This window comes from Schistocerca gregaria, chromosome 3, assembly GCF_023897955.1.
Source record: "Schistocerca gregaria isolate iqSchGreg1 chromosome 3, iqSchGreg1.2, whole genome shotgun sequence".
NCBI classification, from domain to species: Eukaryota; Metazoa; Arthropoda; class Insecta; order Orthoptera; family Acrididae; genus Schistocerca; species Schistocerca gregaria.
The window spans coordinates 838,341,045-838,361,762 of NC_064922.1; the positions used below are offsets into that span (position 1 = coordinate 838,341,045).

General features: G+C 43.2%; 1 protein-coding gene across 1 annotated transcript in view; it reads left to right on the forward strand.

Annotated features, from left to right (window-relative positions):
• Window positions 1–20,718, forward strand: part of LOC126354692 (cell division cycle protein 27 homolog) — a 214,188-nt gene that overhangs the window by 11,716 nt on the left and 181,754 nt on the right. Inside the window, exon 3 of the mRNA XM_050004500.1 lies at window positions 19,293–19,440. Coding sequence (XP_049860457.1) covers window positions 19,293–19,440 — 148 coding nt within the window. The remainder of the gene's footprint in view (window positions 1–19,292; window positions 19,441–20,718) is intronic.

Here is a 20,718-nt window from a genome sequence, read left to right on the forward strand (position 1 = left end):
TGGCCCAGTGAAGTAATGGGACCTTGGTTTTGGAGATGGATAGTGCTTTCCAAGCACAGAACTGCTTAATGCAGCACTTCTCCACAGCTGTCCTGTTAAAGTAGAGTCACAACACACTGAATTCCTCCAGTGGAGTCCTGTATAACCGGCAGCTTGATGGTGTGTCCAAGGCTGAGAAAACAAGCACAAGCTGTCTGACGAGTGAGTGACTGCAGTTCACCACGTTGATAAAGAATCAGTGTCGACCTGCACTCTGTTCCTCACATTTGATGATGTAGTACTTCCATCAAAAATTAAATCTCGCTATGAAGCTATTATTGTCAGACCACATATCTCGAATCCCTCGCATTACTATAAATGTTAGCTCTACTACCACACCTGCGAATATTGTAAAAATGCAACCAAATGGATAACCTGCAACAGGGACACTAGTGAGGCTTTGTGTCCACCTCCTTCCCCTCACTGTATCAGGTGCAAGGGTGATCATGGTGCTTCCTCCCGTTACTGTCCGATCTACCTCAATGAGAGAGTCATGAAAGAAAGGTGAAGGTGAAGGAAAAGGGTCCTACGCTCATTGCTTGGAAAATGTTGGAATAGTTGCAAACCTTGTACATCACACTCTGGCAATTATATTACAGTTCTTGCTACACCTTGACCTACAAAGGGCATGGCTACGCAGACTTGACTTCCAGTTTAGTGCCACATGTGTGAAATTGTCCAGCTCCAAGCTCACAGTCTCCTCTTCACCTGCTATTGACGCACGCGATGTCAACAAACCGTCGCCTGCAACATTGAAATCACATGTCTTGCAAACAGAAGCGCGGACATCCAAAACGGAGTATTCTTGTGATTGTGGACATCTAGCCAACCAACGTATGGGTCTGTGCCTGACAAACACAAAGTTCTTAGCAGTCAGATAAAGGCAGATGACCTTTCCCTTCTTCACCGGGATGCATCGCCATCAACCAGTCCGCTGGCCAACCAAAGGCGAATAGACCAGGATCCTCCAGCCTCTGAACCTGGTTGTTGTTCACATTTGAATTCTGGCACCCATCTCCTGTATATCATCAGATACAGTTATTCTCCACTGGAACATTTGCGACGTTGGATTGACTAAGGTTGAGTTTCATGCAGCTCCTCTAGTAAACAGTGTCCGGTTGTTTTTGCCACCATGAAACAATAATGCCCTCATGATTGCTTTCACCTCCCACATTTCACGTCACTTCATTCTGTTTTGATGCCAGTTCATGGGGGAATCGTGTTGTTCACTCGAAATGATGTCTATAGTCACATCATTTCTTTCCTCACCCACCTTCAAGATGTTGCTGTCCATCTTTCCCTTCCCGGTTTTACGTTTTATCTTTGCAACGTCTATGCACACTTGTTTTCTGCTGCCAAAGGGCAGACATTTTGAAACTTATTGCTGAATTTCCTCCTTCCTTTTTGCTGCTCGGCATCTTCAGTGTCCATATTCCCCTTTGGGCTCTCCATGCCCCTGTCACAGAGGCTCTCTCCTAGCAGATATCTTCAATCAGATCAATCTAATCTGTTTGAACACAGGTGCACCCCATTTCTTTCCAGTTCAACATTCTCCTTTTCCCACTTGGACCTTTAAATCTATACTGCTCAGCTTGCTTGTCATCCATTGCAGTCCATGTCTCTTTCTTTCTCACTGAACTCGAATCTTTCCCTCTACCACCTCTCCTCCATGTCCACTCACGCACTCTTCCATGGTCCATACCTCAGCCACAGCTTCGTCTGGACCTATCACAAGGTCCAAAGGACTCAGTTCATCCTGAAGCCCTCCACTGCCAATTCTCCTCTATTCTTGGCATATTCCAGGGCTCAGAAGTAGTCTGTACTGGTGGCTTGATGGTAAATAGTCATGCAGGCTTTGCTGATGCACATGGTGGACTTACTGAACAGCACTCCTGCCAGATGGCTGCATTGTTTTCATTGCAGAGTTAGTAGCCATCTCTCACACTCTTGGGCATATCCTCTCTTGTGCTGGTGAGTCCTTCCTCTGGACATCAGTACACCGGAAACTGTTCTCCGATCGGTATTATGCCATAAAGCTTTCAAGATCTGGAATACCGAATGGCACACCCATACCACCCCCGAAAATTATGTTCAGTAGTCCTTAGCTGGCTCTGGACTGTCCCTGTCTAGCCATCCTGAGGCAGTCTTTTAACCTCCCTGGCACACTACCCATGGTGTTTGGTGACAATGCCTACACAGCTGATCTAGTTTGAAGTTTTATTCAAGAGGGGGGGGGGGGGGGTTAATCACTCATTCTAAGGGTGGGCGCCTGGCCTTATCTTCCAGGCCCTCTTTCTACCTTCATTTCAACTCTTCCCTGCACCTTCTGGTGCTGCCTGTGGGACTTGGTGTTTGTCTTTTCACCGTCTGTATTTCTTTTTTCTTGCATGTTTAGGCTGGAGTTTCTAGTGTGTTGCAGAGTGGCTGGCTCATCCTTTTTTATTCTGACGATCAGCCAGTCCAGGCCGTCCACTATTATTATTTTAACACCATCTACTGCTTTTCCCTTTGAGTTAATGTTTTCAATTTTGGCTTGCTACTTTTGTTTTTTATTTCAGTTTGGTTACACACATAGTTTTAGGCATTTTGTTCCTTCTCCAGGTTTCCGGTGATAGGATTATTTTGGGACATGATTTTAATCTGGAAAAATAGGCTGATAACCTTGTAGTTTATTTGCATTACTCTTCAAACCAACTGACCAACTTGCTCATCATCACGAGTGGTTCGTTCCCCCCAACACAACCTTGTGTCATTCATTTGGTAATGCCTGTCCCATCTGTGCATCCAACCAACTGACAGGTTTCCAAAGTTGACTGGCAGCTCTACTCCGTATTGGCCACTTTTGATGAACACCATTTCCCCTGCATTGATGACCAGGTAGAATACATTACAAACACTATCTTAACTGTCGCAGAGTGTTCCATAGCTCGCACCTCTTCCTTGCAACGACATGCCCCCTGCACCGAGACATCCCAGGCAGTCTACATGTGGAGTTGAACTCTTCAAATTTTTAAACGCCATCCCACAATGGCAAACAGTATCCATTACAAACAGCTATGTTCATAGTTTTGTCACATTTTCAGGCACAGGGAAGCTGTTTTTTCTTCAGAGCTCTTTTGTTGTTTGGGGTAATTTCTGTTGGCTTTCAGGTAGAGTGGTTCTTTCCGTTTCCTGGTCTGATCACAGTTAACAATGTCATTGTAGACCCTCCTGATATCTCCAACACTTTGGACCGATATTTTGCAGACATCGTGAGTTCCACCCACTACCGTCCTGCCTTACTCGTTCTGGCACGGGCCGTGGAGACAAGGACAATATCTTTCCCCTCCCATAATAGTGTGTGTTACAATACTGCTTACTATGAGGGAGCTCAAACATGCACCTCTCCATGAAGGACATGGCCATGCAGACATGTGACCTCAAATTTGGCTCTGGGGTTGTGAAGTCGCCCAGTGTCAAGGTAGCATCGCTATCCCCCCGTCCCGCTGTGCACCAAACTGTCAAACTTCCAGCTCAAGGGGCGAAGCTACCCACTAGACAACCGGCAGGCAGGAAAGGACAGGAGAAGTACTCCCAAGAAGACTTCATCCTTCCAGCCGAACAACACTCAAATCTTCTTCTAACCAGAAGGGCACGTAGAAGTCCCCTAAAGACAAACGGTCTTCTCCTTCACCAACTCGAAGATCCTGCTGGACTGTGTTGCCACGTGGTCACTTAGTCCGGCGAGCCTCTGTCTCACCGGTGTGCACCACCAACCGTTTTTCAGTGTTAGACCCCACAGACTGACCACACAAGCACGCCGATGCTTCTGTGGTCCCCACGGAGCAGGATCCTCCTGCTTCTGTGCCCTGTAGTAGTGACACTCCATCGGCTGTCACTCGGCGGCTGCCGAGTTGACACCTCTACATCTCTTCCTCCTTATGACTGACCTCCAATGGAACGTTCGCGGCCTTCGGTCCCACAAAGAGGATTTGTGGCTGCTTGTAGCATCCCCTTGTACTCTGCCTTCAGGAAACGAAATTGCACCCTCAAGACCACTTTGAGGTTTCACAGTACTTACCGATTTGTTTTGACCTTCCCCCTGAGGTCGGCATCCCATTTCATGGGGGCTGTCATGCTGCTCATACGAGATGACCTTCATAGCCAACCCATCTTCCTGACTACCCGTCTTCAAGCTGTTGCCATTCGTCTATTCCTTCCCCACCTGACTTTCTCCCTCTGTAACATTTATGTACCTCCATCCTTCGATGCCTCCAGAGCAGACTTCTTTCAGCTTATCGGGCAGCTGCCTCCCTCGTTTTTGCTACTCGGTGACTTTAATGCGCATCGTCTCCTTTGGGGATCTCCCAGGACCTGCCAGAGAGGTGCCCACATGGCTGATCTTCTTAACCAACTCAATCTCGTCTGTGTTAACACTGGAGCACCCACTTTCCTTTCTGACTCCTCACACACCTATTCCCATTTGGACCTATCCTTTTGCACTGCCCAGCTTGCCCATCGTCTTGAGTGGTCCATTCTTTCTGACGCCTACTCTAGTGACCATTTCCCGTATGCTCTCCATCTCCTGACTCCTACCCCATCAACATGCATGTCCAAATGGCAGCCTGCTAAGGCTGACTGGCAGCTTTACTCCTCCTTGGCGACCTTCGAAGAACAAGATTTCCCCAATTGTGACGACCAGGTGGACTATTTCACCAATGTTCCATTCCTTGCACTTCCTCTTTACCACGTCATGTTCCAGTCCCTTGGTGGACTGAGGCATGCCGCAATGCAATTCGTGCACGGACCTGTGCTCTCTGCAGTTTTAACTGCCACCTTATGCTGGAAAACTGCATTCATTATAAACAGATGCATGCAAAGTGTTGTTGAGTTCTTCAGGGTAGCAAAAGAGCTAGTTTGGTTTCATTCACTAGTTCTTTTAACAGTTCCACACTTTCCTCTTGTCATGTGGGTCAACCTCTGATGGCTCTCTGGAACCAAGATCCATTCCCCCATTTCTTGGCTGACAGTAGGTGCTGATGTCATTGTGGATCTTGTTGCAATCTTCAACACCTTGGGCCGCCATTTTGTGGAAGTTTCGAGCTCTTCCCACTATCACCCTGCCTTCATCCATTGGAAACGAGTGGAGGAGGCTCGGGTGATACCCCCCTCTTCTCTGAATCATGAGTGCTACAATGCCGCCTTCACTATGATCGAGCTAGATCACGCTCTTAGTTCGTCCTGGTCGTCCGCTCCAGGACCAGACACTATCAACATTCAGACGTTGCAGCACCTCTCTCGTGTGGGCAAGCTCTTTTTGCTTAACACATACAACCACATCTGGGCTGAGGGCCCATTTCCTGGATGCTGCCGTGAAGCAACCGTCATACCGATACCTAAGCCCGGTAAGGACAAAAACCTTCCTTCTAGCTACCGCCCCATCTCTCTCACCAGCTGCATTTGCAAGGTGGTGGAATGTATGATTGTTGCCCCAACTGGTGTGGTGGCTCAAGTCTTACCATTTACTCACGAATGCACAGTGTGGATTTCGAGCATTCTGCAGTTGACCACCTCATTAATTTGTCCACCCATGTCATGAATGGTTTTCTGTGGAAATCACAGACTGACCATGTTTTCCAATTTGGAGAAGGCCTACGACAACTGCTGGAGTACTTGTATTCTCAGTACTCTTTACTTGTGGGGCTTCCATGGATGCATGCCATGTTTTCTTTGGGCATTTTTACAAGACCGAGTTTTCAAGGTGTGTGTGGGTTCTGCCTTGTCGGACACCTTTATCCAGGAGAGTGGTGTGCCTCAGGGTTCCGTCCTGAGCATTGTACTCTTTGCTATTGCCATTAACCCTATAAAAAATGGCCTGTATCCCGCCAGGTGTCTTCGGCTCCCTTTTTGTCGATGGTTTTGCCATCTGTTGCAGTTCTCCAAGGACCTGTCTCACTGAGAAGTGTCTTCAGTACTGTCTTAATCGTCTTCACCCCTGGAGCATTGCCAATGGCTTTTGCTTTTCCACTGACAAAACTGTCTGTATGTATTTCTGACGGTGCAAATGGTTTCTCCCACCATCTCTACATCTTGGGACTCTTACACTTCCGTTTGTTGACATTATGAAATTCCTGGGGCTCATGCTCGATAGGAAACACTCTTGGTCTTCCCATGTGTCTTACCTGGCAGCCCGCTGTACGCATCTCAGTGTCGTATGTGTCCTCAATGCTACTTCTTGGGATGCCGATTGAACCACCCTCTTATGTTTGTACAGTTCCCTTGTCCATTCGAAACTAGACTATGGGTGTTTTGTTTATGCATCTGCACGCCTACCCCTTTTACACCATCTGAAACTATCCATCATCATGGCTGGGAGAACACCTTTTACACCAGCCTGGTTGAGAGTCTGTACTATCACTGTCCTATCACCGTGACTTTCTACTCAGCAGGTATGCATGCCGTTTGTGTACCATGCGTGGCCACACTTCCTATGCCGCCTCCTTTGATGATTCCTTAGGTCATCAGTATGGGACTCGTCCCTCTTCTCTGTTACCTCCTGGAGTCAGCTTTCACCCCTTGCTATGGCGGTTTAACTTTACATTACCTGCAACTTTCCCAGTGGATGTGAACCCTTCACCAACTTGGCTTCGTGAAGCGGCTCATTCGCTTCCTAAGGACACTACCCCATCCTCGGTCTATCGCCTTCAGTTTCAAGATCTTTGCGTGGAACTTAGCGATGGTACCTTTGTGTACACTGATGACTCTGACTGATCATGAGGTTGGCTGTGCCTTTGTCATTGGCACCTGTCTCTTTTGATATCGGCTTCTGGCACACTCCTCAGTATTTGCAGCTGAGCTTTTTGCCTTTTATCAGGCCACAGAGTACATCCGGCGACACAGCCTTCCCAATTATGTCCTCTGCTCAGACTCGCTCAGCGCCTTCCAAAGTCTCTTTGCACTGTACACAGCTGCAGGAAAACTGTCACGTGCTCACCCTTGGTGGAGACAATGTCATGTTTCTGTGGGTCCCTGGTCATGTCAGTCCGCCAGGAAACAAGGCTGCTGACGCTGCTGCCAAGGCTGCAGTCCTTGTAGCTCAGCCTGCGAGTACCTCTCTTCCCTCCGATGATCTCTGCATTGCCGCCTGTCAGGAGGTGGTGTCCCTTTGGCATCGCCAATGGGTCTCTCATCATGGGAATAAGCTTCCGCTAGTTAGGCCTCTCTCGGTGCCTTTGATGGCCTCCTCTTGGCCCTCTCGCCGGGAGGAGATTAATTTTACTCGGCTGTGTCTAGGGCACTACCTTTTTAGCCATAGTCATTTGTTCAGTGGCGCTCCCACACCACTTTGTACGCATTGCGCCCAACTTTTAACTGTCCATTTCCTGATGGAATGCCCTCTTTTTTTTTTTTACCGATTTATGTTCCATCTTGGGTTTGTCATCTGATTTATCAGCCGTTTTAGCAAATGACACGCGGGCTGTCGATCGCACTTATTATCTTATCCACCGAAGCCATATGGTGAAGGCCATTTAGTTTTTGGAGCTGTAGTTTTGTGTGGTGTTTTTTAGCCCTTTCTCCATGTGCCTTTTTTAGCTGTCTCCTATTCTGTTCATTGGGACTGACATATAGTCGTTTCCCTCATCTCTGTGTTTGTGTTCTATAGTTTTGACTTGGGTGCATACGACTCCAGTTGTTTTTTGCACCCTAAAACACGAAAACAAATCAAACATGCACTCTCTTCATCTCGGTCATTCACTCCAGGACTGGACGGCATTCACATTCTGATGTTGCAGCGCCTATCTCCTGGGGGCTTACACTTTCTCCTCCAGACATACAACTACATTCGGACAGATGGCCCAACCCCGGTCGCTAACGTCAGGCCATAGTCATTCCCATACTTAATCCTGGTAATGACAAACACCTTCCTTCCAGCTGCTGCCCAGTTTCCCTCACCAGTAGCATCTGCAAAGTGATGGAATGTATGATTAATGGTTGGCTGGTGTGGTTGCTCGAGTCTCGGCATCTCCTCACTAACGGCCAATGTGGATTCTGTAGACATCACTCTGCAGTTGATCGTCTCATCACCTTGTCAACTCATACCATAACAATTTTTTGCGGAAGCGCCAAGCTGATTCTGTGGTTTTTGATTTGTAGAAGGCGCATGACACCTGTTGGAGGGTGGTTATTTTTCGTACTATGTACAAGTGGGGCTTCCGGGGTCACCTGCCCCCGTTTTATCCAGGAATTTTTAAAAGACTGTGTTTTTGAGCTTCACGTGTGCGCAACTCTGTCTGGCACTTTTGTTCAAGAGAACTAGGTTCCTCAGGGTTCTGTGTTGTGTCGTCTTATTTGCCATAGCCATTAACCATATTATGCATTGTCTCCTACCAGGTATCTGGGGCTCTCTTTTTATTGATATCCTTGGATCTACTGTAGCTCTCAACAAACCTGTCTTCAGTGATGTCTTGATCATCCTTACCCATGGAACATCAACAACGGCTTCCGCTTTTCCTCTGACAGGACTGTGTGCCTGAACTTCTGGCGGTGCTGGGAGTTTCTTCCCCCGTCCATACATCTTGGCCCATTCCTTCTTCCATTCGTCAACAAAATGAAGTTCTTGGGACTCATGTTTGATAGAAAACTCAGTTGGTCTTCCCAAGTGTCCTACCTGGCAGCTCGTTGTACTTGCTCCCTCAGTATTTAGTGTGTTTTATGTGGTGCCTCGTTGGAAGTGGATCGGACCATCCTAGTCTGTTTATACATGCCCCTTGTCCGTTCAAAACTGGATTGTGGATGTATCGTATATTCATCCCGTCTGTGTATCTTAGGTCATCTTAACACAATTCACCATTACGGTATATGTTGAGCCACTGATGCCTTCTCTACTGTTCCTGATGAGAATCTTTATGCTGATTTACCGTTGTCATACCGGCGGGATTTTCTCTTTAGTCATTATGCAGGCCATCTGTCTTCTACACCCTGTCACCTGTATTACGGCCCATTCTTTGACAATTCCCTTGAGCACAAGTATGGGATGCACTTGTCTTCTCTGTTGCTTCCTGGAGTTCGCGTTCGTTTACTGCTTTGATAGCTTTGCTTTACGCTCTCTGCCACATTCCTCATGGATGCAAGCTCTTCAACACCCGGGTTTCATGCTGAGATACATGTTCATTTTGTACTCTTCGCTTCCTAAGGACACTACTGGCCTGGTGTATCGCAGTGAGTTTCTTGCACTTCACACATGGCTTGGGAACGTTGTCTTTGTCTACACGGATAGTTCAAAGATCGATCATGGTGTCGCATGTGCTTCTGTGCTTGTTGATGATCCTTTTCAATTTTGGTTTCTTGACCACTGTGCTTGTTGATGATCCTTTTCAATTTTGGTTTCTTGACCAGTGCTTGAATTTTACTGCAGAGCTCTTTACGCTTTATCTGGCCACCCAGTACAGCCGGCGAAACGGCCTTCAAACTGTATCATCTATTCAGATTCTCTCAGTGCTCTTTAGAGCCTTCTTGCACTGTACTCAGTCCATCCTATAGTAAAACAGATTCAAGAATGCCTCCATTCGCTTACGGTGTGGGGAGCCAACATGATGTTGCAGTGGGTACCTGGTAACATTGGCATGCCAGAGAATGAGGCTGCTAATGCTGCTGCAAAGGCTGCAGCTCTCTTCCCTCAGCCTGCTAGTTATCCCACTCCCTTGGTTGATGTTTGTGTTCCTTTCTGTCAGCATGTGGTATCTCTTTGGCGTACACATGAGCTTTTCTCCAGGATAACAAACTCCTGGGACATTAAACCTCTCCCAATAACGTGATCAACTTGCTCTTGGCCCTCACGCTGCGAGGGGGTCATTTTATTCTGAGTGCATATTGGAAACTGTTGGTTTAGTCACGAGTCACCCCCATTAACTAAGTGGCAACCCTGCCCCGCTCTGTGCATACTACTCTCATCCTTTGACGTTGTGCCACTTTCTGATCTGTTGCCCATTTTTTGGCTGTTTACAATTATGTCTTTGTTTGCCTCTATTTTGTCAGAGTTTTAGCAGATGATATGCTTTCTGTCGACTGCATCTGGCTTTTTATTTGCCACAGCAGCATGTTGAAGGAAATTTGATCCCCCCACTTCACCCTCTCAGCCCCCTCACGTGAACATCTGCCAACTCAGTGGTGTTTTGAGAAATTTTCCCTAAGGTCAACCTTGTCCTTAGCTGCTACTCTTTCAAAGTTGCTTGATTAGGTTTTTGCGTTTTTCCCTTCAGGTTTTTGTTTAGTATTTGTTTTTTCTTATGTAGTGATACTGGTGCTAATGGCCTTAGCAGTTTTACGTCCTACATTGGTGGATTTCAGAAATTGCTGTGGCCATTAGAGATTGCAGATGGGCTCTGCACTGCTAAGAGCGACATCCATCAATGGAGCACCTCATTGCTATTAAATGACTCCATGCCTGAGCCCACTACCTAATGAAATGACAGAAACAAGAATGCTAGGGATGGTACGTCACTACCTGCTGTCTGACAAGCTCTCGCCTGCCATCAACACCTTATTGCTGTGTTCTTTGACTTACAAAAGGCTTACAACACCACATGGCATTGTCACATCCTTGTTACCATACTTGAGTGTGGTCTCCAGGACCTGCTCCTGATTTTTGTCTGGAACTTTTTGTCACACTGTACTTTCCAGATTCAGGTTGGTGCTTCCCACAGTACTACCCCATATACGAGGCAGTGGGATCCTACAGGGCTCTCTGTTGAGAGTGCTTCTTTTTCTGGTGACTGTCAGTGGTCTAGCTGCAGCAGTGACGTCTATAGTGTCACCCTCGTTGTATGTTGACAGTTTTTGTATTTACTGTTGCTCCTCCATTGTGGGTGTTGCTGAACACTGACTGCACGGTGCCATATGAAAGGTGCAGTCCTGGGCTCTCACGCGTAGTGTCTGTTTTGTCAGTTGGAAAGATGTTCTTCATACACTTCTGTCGTCATCGCTCTGTCCATCCACATCCAGAAATCCACTTCTACAACCTGTTACTCAATTTGGTGGAGTCGTATCGCTTTCTGGAACTGGTCGTCGATGCTCTATTGATGGGGCTTTCCCATCTTTGCCAACTTTGCTGCGAAAGTGCCGGTCACATCTTAATACTCTCAGCTACTACTCTACAAATTTATGATTTTACGAAGCTGTGGCCCTATTCATCCTGATTATGGGATTCTGGCATATGGCTCAGCATCACCTTCAGCATTGCGGATGCTGAACCTGATATACCATTTGTGGTCTGTCTTGCACCAGTTGCTTTTCAGAGTGGCCCTGTGGACAGCCACCCTTCCACTGGACATACAAACTACTGTGTCCTTTTTCTTGGTAAGGAGATCCAACTCCCACACCAGCGGCTCAGGATGGGAGTCAGAAATGCAGACGAGGGACTGACCATCTAGTTTGCTCCCTTTAACTGATCAATCCAATTCAATCTCACACAATCCAAATAGCGAATCATCATCAAAAAAGGAAAACAGGAACAAACATAAAGTTGCAAAGCAGACATTTTTAGTAAACTCTCCAGGAAAGTCGGACAATGATTGCCTTGTAGGACACTGGTAAATCCAGAGTTGACAAGCAGGCTAATCAGTGCTGCAATCCGTATTATCTGGATATGCTTTACTGATTACATTGGAACATTTTATCAAAAGGAAAATTCACTTGAAAAAACTATAAAATTTTGAAACAAATTCCCTGGCCAGGAGGTGAAATTTCAGTACTGCCGATACACACATATAAAAGTATACACACTATCCTAACCTTTGGAAGTAATGATAATTCCTTCAGCAGGGAGCAGAAAAGGAGAGTTTGGGGATAGTCAACAAAAGAATGGGCAGGTTAGTGAGGCTCTGGGGTTGGGGGGACACAACGAACTTCCAAGGAATTGTGTGGTCAGTAGGTGGAAACTAACACCCAAACCAAAAAGATGGTGTGGGTATTACAAAGGGCAGTGTAAATAAACAAATGAAAGCAAAAAAAAATGCTCACTGTTAGACCTGAACTGCTGAAGAGAAGTATAAATTTAAACATATTCATTAGTGATTTCTTCAGAGGAAAACAAAACAAACCTCCCAGTCACAAAAACATGAGCTTCATCAAGGAGAAATAAAGGAAGAGCAACAACAAAGGGAAGAAAATAAGACATGACGCTATTAGATGATTCAATACCGACAACTTCACATGGTGGAAAGTCTGATGTGGAAATTCAAATCTTAACAAAAGAATGTGTTCTCTTCTTCCTCATTAGCATCTAAATAGTAAACTATAATGGATAGAAAAGTGTTAGAGAGAACACATAGTAAATGATAGTAAATGGCTTTCATATTGCAAGGTAAAGTTAATAGATTCAAAAATGTTATGGAAGAATTGAGCTTCTAATAACAGATAAAACCCTTTGGCTTTTATTTGTAAGGATTCTGTTACTAAGAAACATATACTCTTGTGATAAAAAGTGACAATTTCTTAACCTTCAGTCAACAACCTACAGTACTAGCACATGTTCTGCAATGTCAGATCTTTTTGCCCCAACTCATTTTGTAAGTACAGTGTTTTTTTTAATTTTTTTATTTTAGGAAACAGTGAAGTACAATTCTTTAAAATATACACTTTTATTACAGGGTGTATACGACCCGGGACAATTGGGTGATCCGGGAAAAACCCAGGAATTTTATCACCCGGGAGAAAACTGGGAAAAATCCGAGAATTTCTTAGAATTTCGGGAATTTTTTGTTGTTTTCAGTTAAATTTTTGTAATTTTCAGTGGTAAGAACTGTTACTCTAACAAAAGATATTACTGTCTCCCACTACTGCAGAATAATACTGCAGCATTAAAACATGAACGAGAGAGGAAAACGAAGATAAAACTTAAATTGCAAAGAAAATGCGCCATATAAAATAACACAGTGCTCGTACAAGTGTCTGCCAACAGCAAAGTGTGTCAAAGGCTTTCGGAAGACTATGCAATGCTTCATAACAACAAATTGGCTTTGATGAGTGTGACATCACAACTATTCGCATTAGACTCATTTAATCAGTTACGAGTGGGCTTGTGCACACGCGCAGTTGAGTCACGTATGAGTAGTACCTTCCCCCGCTTCTGGCTACAGAAATGTGGCTGTTGGCTGTGTAATCAGCAACCAGCCACATGATACCCAGAAAAATTTTACTGGCGCGCCGAAGGTGTCAGTTCATGCGTGTGCAGCAGGCCCGGATCTAGTGGGGAGTGAGGGCAAACTGGGGTATCTGAACCGGGCGGCAATTTTGGGGGAGGGGCAAATTCACACGTGTTTCATAATGCACCCAGCATCCAGTGCACATCGTTCTATCGATTATTCATATGATTTTGAAACGAATCACTGATGGTTTTTGAACACATTCTAAGTTGATTTTTGAATGCGTGCATAGTGTACGTGATGTCTCTGCCAGGGGAATCCTCGTCGCATCTAGAAATAAACTTGCCTGCGGACAAAACGGGATGGGGCTATACGAGCTGAGCGGAATAAAGCCGAACCGGTGAATGCAAAGTGCTGCTTGTTTATGTGGTTGATTCGGTTTGCGACTGTTCAGCCTTGTTATAATTACTAGTGAAATCCATAGATTCAGACTACCAGTGTGGAAATAAATGACTAACAGGTAAAAATCTTACGTATTATCTTCTCAGTGTATCCAAGAAAATGAAATTTTGACAGAAATCTTTTGACCAGATTGCTACATGAGACAGGGCCAGTTGTAGTCCCTGGATAGCAGCTGCTAAACTTCCATTCTGAGAGTAGTGCGGAAAACGCGTTGTACGAACACGTAATAACGCCTAACCGGAGAATAATCGCTGGATAACTAAACCAGTGATTGTGGCAGGGTTTGTGAAATTAACCGGAGAATGAGTTTTTGCAGTGGTAGGAATAGTTACAGAATTACTGATGACAAGACAGTTTGTTACTAACGAGGAAGGAGAAGAAACTGGGACATCACACAAATCTTGTGCATGAGAAACTGGAGCGTATGAATGAAATGTGAAATATTTCCTAACGTAAAGCTTTTTGCTTGTAGTAGGCCAAATAGGTATTTCGTATTAGTACTTCGTGCCTTATATTCTGACATATTTTAAAAATGATCATTATTACCAAAACAGTCTCTTTTATTTGGCGTGTGTTACAATTTCTGAAATATCAGAAAGGTCTATTTTGTTTTCTCCAGCGCACAGTGACAAAATAGACGTAACCAGATTGAGAAACCACACCAGTCTTGGGTACTATTTGTATTAACAGTGTTTTCAGTATTAGACAATGACCTTTTCACTTTTCATGTAGCAAAACGTTTAACAAACTTTGATAAGGTAATAGTCCTTTTTGCAGAAAGGAAAGCACGCCATGCAAAGCTGTAGCAAGATTAGACAGAAAAATCACTAGGACCGAAGGATTGAAAAAATGTGTACTGTCTTGCCTGTCTCTTGTCCTTACTGGTTTCAGGTGACCTATGTTTAATTTTATGTCACACAGAAGAGCAAGTTATTAGCTAGTAGGCAATAAAGAGTCCAGGTTTTCTGAAGAGTTCTTGTTCTCCTGGTTACAAATAATCCTATCCAGTATTAATTGTGAGTTTTGTTTTTTTTTGACAAAAAAATGGGGTGGGGGGGGTGGGGGGGCAGGATGTCAAACTGGCCGACTGGGAGCAGGAGAGGCACTACAGGACATACATGTTCGAGTTGCACAGAGCGAAATATAGTGACGTATGGTATAACAATGTTGTTTGAAGATGTGTGGCACCTCATTGCACACTTAAGACCAAATAACCTGTCTTACATATTCTCGAATATATATCGTTTATGTATTAGACTCTTCAGAAGATGTGCGCTACAAATTGAATTTCTTGAAAAGTAATTTTTCTTAACTTTTGACGTTCTGATGCGCAGAGCAGTCAGAGTTATAGTTGGGAGGAGGGGAGGGGGTAGTCTCCACATGACCTGTTTATACATTTAGTGATTTTTCTGTTTCCTTTTCGTTTACTGCTCTCACGTCAAATGAAAACAAGATGGATTTCTGTGACTGGGAGCTCTCAAGTGAATTAAAATACATTCACATAATTATGGAAGGGTAAACTGTTACTAGTTTCAGATTTTATTTTATTTCCACCTTTCTGACAGTCTAGCATTAATCGCCTTGCAGAACAATGAAGTTATTTTTGTCGATTTGATAAATAAATTTGGCTTTTATTAAGCTTTCCTGCTGAGGCAGTCAATTTATTCCACACTATTGGCTAGTTTCAACTGTTCGCTGCGTTTCAGGTGCACGTTTTCATCTTCTAGCACGTATTGGCATTATGCCATAATAAAGAACCAAACATGGGATAATGCAGTACTGGTACTCCAAGAAAATTTACGTCCCGAAAACCACATTGAAGTGCTTCATACCTGGTCGAGGCCTATGTCATTGAGAATCTGAACATGCAAATGTGCACTGTAAGACGAACTATGCGTTTTAGTATGGTTCACGAAATTCTGACACTCTGAGTATCCTCTGATGTCTTGTTTCTTTTATGACATAATGTAAGCTCTTTTAATGTTTTACACGTACGAACATACGGGCTTCCTACATCACCGTAGCTGCGCGAGCGCGATGACGTCTCTTATCTGGCGCTCTCTGACAACTGCTGAAATGAATCTAACAGGTCATGGGAAAATATTGCGAATTGTTGTTAGGAAAGTGTTAATTTCAAAGTAAATTTCCTTTTACGGAAGATGAACTATGTGTGAGAATGTACAATGGATTTTATAAATCACAAGAGTGTTGGGTTGCTTTTAAAAATCAAATCTTTGATGACCAGCTATTTATAAGAATTTCGAACCCAGAAGATCAGAGATTTATGTTGGTATTAAAAATTTTGCTGGTGTATTTGTGTGATGTATATTAACCCTTTCATGAGCCACGGGAATCATGCTTCCCACTACAATGAACTTGCTCCTAGTCCCATGGGATTCACAGTTCCCACCTCTGTAAGGTGCTACCACCTAGTCAACAGTATAGTGTACTATTTCCAATTGGAAGTTCCCGCCATTTTTGCTGTACCTTTGCACAGAGGCATTGTATTGCTGAGTGTTGCTCAGTAGAGGAGCCTTTAAGTGCTGTTTGCGTGACATTTTGTGAATTTTTTCCCTCAAAGCTACAGTATAAGGTAAATACCTTCGATTTATCCAAATCTATGAAGGAAAATGTAAAATTGGAACGAGGAGAAGTTCAGTTTGAAACAAAAGGAGCCATTTCTGCAGTAAAATGGATGGATAACCGTCCATCACTTTCCTGTCCTCAATTCATGACCCATGAGAAACAGCCACAGTGAAAAGGAAAAAAAAGGATGGTACTAGTAGAGATATTTCTTGTCCTGAAGTTGTGACAGAATACAACAAAATAATGGGTGGTGTCGATAAGTTTGATCAATTACGAGAAAGGTATGCTATTGGCAGACATTCTGTAAATTGGTGACACAGGATATTTTATTTCCTGGTGGACCTTGCTGCAGTGAACAGTTTTACCCTGCGGAAAATAAGTAAAAGAGAAAGTGGATAGCATTATCAGCTCACATACAGGTTCCATGTAGCCAGACAATTGACTGCTGTCTTCTCATCCCAAATAAGAGTGGACAAAAACCTGTCTTTCTAGTGTAAAGGGGAAAAGTACCTGAAGATTTTCGTCATGTGGCTGTAGCAGAGCATCAACCCATTTTAGGAGAAACCTACTGGACGTGTCATTGTAGTACCAAAGCTGCGGAAAAGAGCACTCGCTGTGTTTGTAAATATTGTCAAATATCACTTTGCTTAGACTCATGTTTCAGAAAATTTCATGGCAAGTAATTGTGAACAATCATTGTAAAAGAGAAGTAGATTTATCAAATAAATATGGCATATATTGAAAAAGTTGTTTTTGTCATTTAACTCCAAGGAAGGGCAGTGGGAAGAATACTTCCCACCTTGTGTGACCTCACTTTCACAGTTGGAGCAAATTTGATATTCTGTATGATAAATGTACCTATCTGTTAACTACTATCTGCTGTCCATTCATTAAAAAAAACTGCTCAATAATTTTGCCCACGAAAGGATTAAAGTGTAACATGTGCTAAACAGATCAACATTAGGTGCCTATAGGTGAAAGCTTGGCTTCTCTTGTAGCTTATTAATCTTAGAGACAAATATATGCAAAAGCTTTGCTTTTCTTGTAGCAACACTATGTATATTAATTTAAACCATTAACTTTTCCTGTTGATGGAATTCGAATTTATACTTTAGTAATATGAAAATATGCAGCTTACATGTTGCTGCATATGAAAGATCTTTTTTCCCCCTGAGTATCGTTTTTTAAAGTGCCGGGAAATTCTACGCTTTTGTATAAAACCATATCCTATCAAAGGATAAGTTTTACAGTTCCGAGGGAAAGTCACTTAACATGGCAATAGTGTATATCCACCCTGGAGGAAATGTATTTTTATCTGGGAGATCTGGGAAAAGTCCGGGAATTTTCTCTTCTTGTCTGCCTATACACCCTGTATTAGGGGTAAAGTCCAGTTGTTACCAAATAAATGCTAAAAATATTCAGTAAAACTATTTTTAGGACATTTTTTCAAAACTACCTTGTAACTTATTCTGAAATGAAGATTAAATTCTTGTAAAATTCAAAAGGAATAATATAACTAATCAACATAGGTAAATGGCAAGTTACAACTAGATTAGGCAAGGCAGGTAATAATTTATTCTGGTTGACATTGAAAGCTCATACATTTCATTTTCATGTGTTACCCACAAATAAGCGATTTGCAGGTCTCTGAGGACTTACGTTTATGTCATTTGAGTACCAGTTTGTGTGTGTGTGTGTGTGTGTGTGTGTGTTGTGTGTGTGTGTGTGTGTGTGTGTGTGTGTGTGTGTGTGTTGGGGGGGGGGGTGTTCAGTGTTAGCAGGCTGTGGAATCCCCAGAATTGCTATTACTTCTGTTCTTAGATTCGTGGTTAGCCTTTTGTTGGCCATCAGTTCCCGGAAGGACTTCAGTAATGCAATTATTTCAAAAAGTTGGATCGGCTCACTTGTTCAATGTGTTGTTATTGAGCCGATGGAGGTACAAAGGCATTTATTCCACCATCATCATGTATTCCTTAGAAATAGCGCATTGGCCATATTCTAACACCTCTTTTCATTGAATGGCCAAACACAACTTGTCGAAAACAACAATGTCTTTTCCTACATTGTTGATATTCCTATCTGGAGTTTCCATTGTTTGGTAATTGCTAAAGATTTACACTTTCCATGTGAAGGAAAATAATATATAATTACATAAAATTCTGGGCACTACACATCACTTTTAGGCCCTGTACTAAACAATCTTGTAATGATTAAATGTCTATCTCAGAAATTGTTGAATTTTGAAAGCTCTCTTTCTGTCTAGGACACATGAGATTCCTTTCTTTGGAAGTGACCCATATTTCTGATTATCTTCCAATAATTCCCCAAATCCTGGGATGAGAGAGTCCTGATACAGACATGTTGTCAGTGGCAGCCTGTAAGTCCACATGACTTCTCGTAGAGTTCTCTGTGCCTTCTAGCTATCAATACTGCATAGAGACTTAGTGATGGAAGACTTTCACAGCAGATTGAGAAACAAAACGTTGTGCATGTGTCAGATTTATTGGAATGTATTTAAAAAAAAGACAACGGCAAGCTGAACATCATCTTGAAATAATTACAAACCAATTTTCTCATGCTGTCTATGTGTGCAGTGTATATTTATAATTTTCTTCATTTTATTTTTCACGGTAATAAATTTTGAAAATTTCACAATTTATATTGTGTGTTTAATTACTTCTTTAGATCTTATTTTTCATATACACTGCACCGTTAATAAAGTTCACCCATTTTTTTTAAACTGCCGTGACTAGTAATTATACTGGAAGTACATATATATTTCATCTTGTCACAGATAACTTATTTATGATGCATTAAGTCTCATTTGAAAAATGTGTCCATCTCCAGGTGTTCTATTAAAAAATCCACTCAGTCCCTTAATAAATGGGTTGAGCAACTTAATAAATGGGTTGACCAGTGAAGCAATAATTAAAGTAACAACACTTAACCTAAGGATGCAAAATGATAGTGACTCCATCAACTAATATTATACCATTTTTTCTTCACATTCTGTAATTTGATGTCATGAAATATATGTAGCCTTAATGTTCTAAGAAAACCCCCATAATATGTGTTGTTTTACAGTGGATTCAGATGAAGCACTGTTCCTGCTAGCAACATGCTATTATCGCTCAGGGAAAACTGGTCAAGCTTATTCAGTGTTAAGGAGGAAAGGACCAACTTCTGCAAAATGTAAATTCCTTATGGCAAAATGCTGCCTTGATCTTCAAAAGTAAGTAAATGGACACTCAGGATTCTGAATTTCGGAAAGAATGTGTAACTCCTTGATGTATTACTTTAGGGGAATAAAATATCTCACTGGAATGTCTATAGCTTTTAACCACGGAATTAAATTTGTGTTTGAATTGAATAAAATAAACAGGAAAGAGTGGTTGATGTATTTTCTTTATGTTAGCAGCTCTTTGTAGTTACATATTGAAATTTGTTGTGTGTCGATTGGTTACCTGTGACTCCTTGCATTTCTACAGATTAATGTTAATTGTATGGTCAAAGGTAGTTAATAAGTCAGATGGATTTGTGCATTTCATTTAAGATGTGCCAAAGATATTTGGACTCACGCAGCTCCAGTAAATCATCATAAATATTATGGAAAGCTTACAAGAAAGAACTGAAAGCTGTCTGTGAATTCTTGAGAATGACAGATTTGGCTTATTTTTTAATACTGTTGAGATCTTCCTTCTGGTATTGACTTTGGACTGCCATGTGTGTAAACACTGTTGAAGAGTATGTTAAAACTTTTGTTGTCGTACTCTCATTAGGACTGGGATTAAAGAACTTGTCCAGGCACACAGGTGTAGGCTTTTTGGGGTTCCCCGAAATTGTGCAAATTTAAATGGCTTGGTGGCCCTTTGAAAACGACCTCGTCAATTATTTTTCCTGTCTTGTGCAATCTTATACTGTGCTCTATCTATAAAATCCTTATTGTTAAATTTTAATTTCGTTTCCTTCATTTTTATGTATTTTTTCCTTGCTTGCTATACGAAATATTTGTTACTGTAACGTGCTGTCGAATATGTAAAAGATGTTACATGTCTTTTCTCCATTTATTGCACCACAGAGTAGATGTGTTTACTATCAATTAAAGTATTAGTGGAAGTTATTTTATTATTAACAAATTTAAATTGAATAAGAGGAAGTAGTAAAGTCTAGTTGTCAGGTGAAATTAACAGCTGTGTCTCTCCCCCACACCTGTTCAATCTATCCCCTCTCGGCGCCTTCCCTCCCCTCTCGGCGCCTTCCCTCCCCTCTCGGCGCCTTCCCTCCCCTCTCGGCGCCTTCCCTCCCCTCTCGGCGCCTTCCCTCCCCTCTCGGCGCCTTCCCTCCCCTCTCGGCGCCTTCCCTCCCCTCTCGGCGCCTTCCCTCCCCTCTCGGCGCCTTCCCTCCCCTCTCGGCGCCTTCCCTCCCCTCTCGGCGCCTTCCCTCCCCTCTCGGCGCCTTCCCTCCCCTCTCGGCGCCTTCCCTCCCCTCTCGGCGCCTTCCCTCCCCTCTC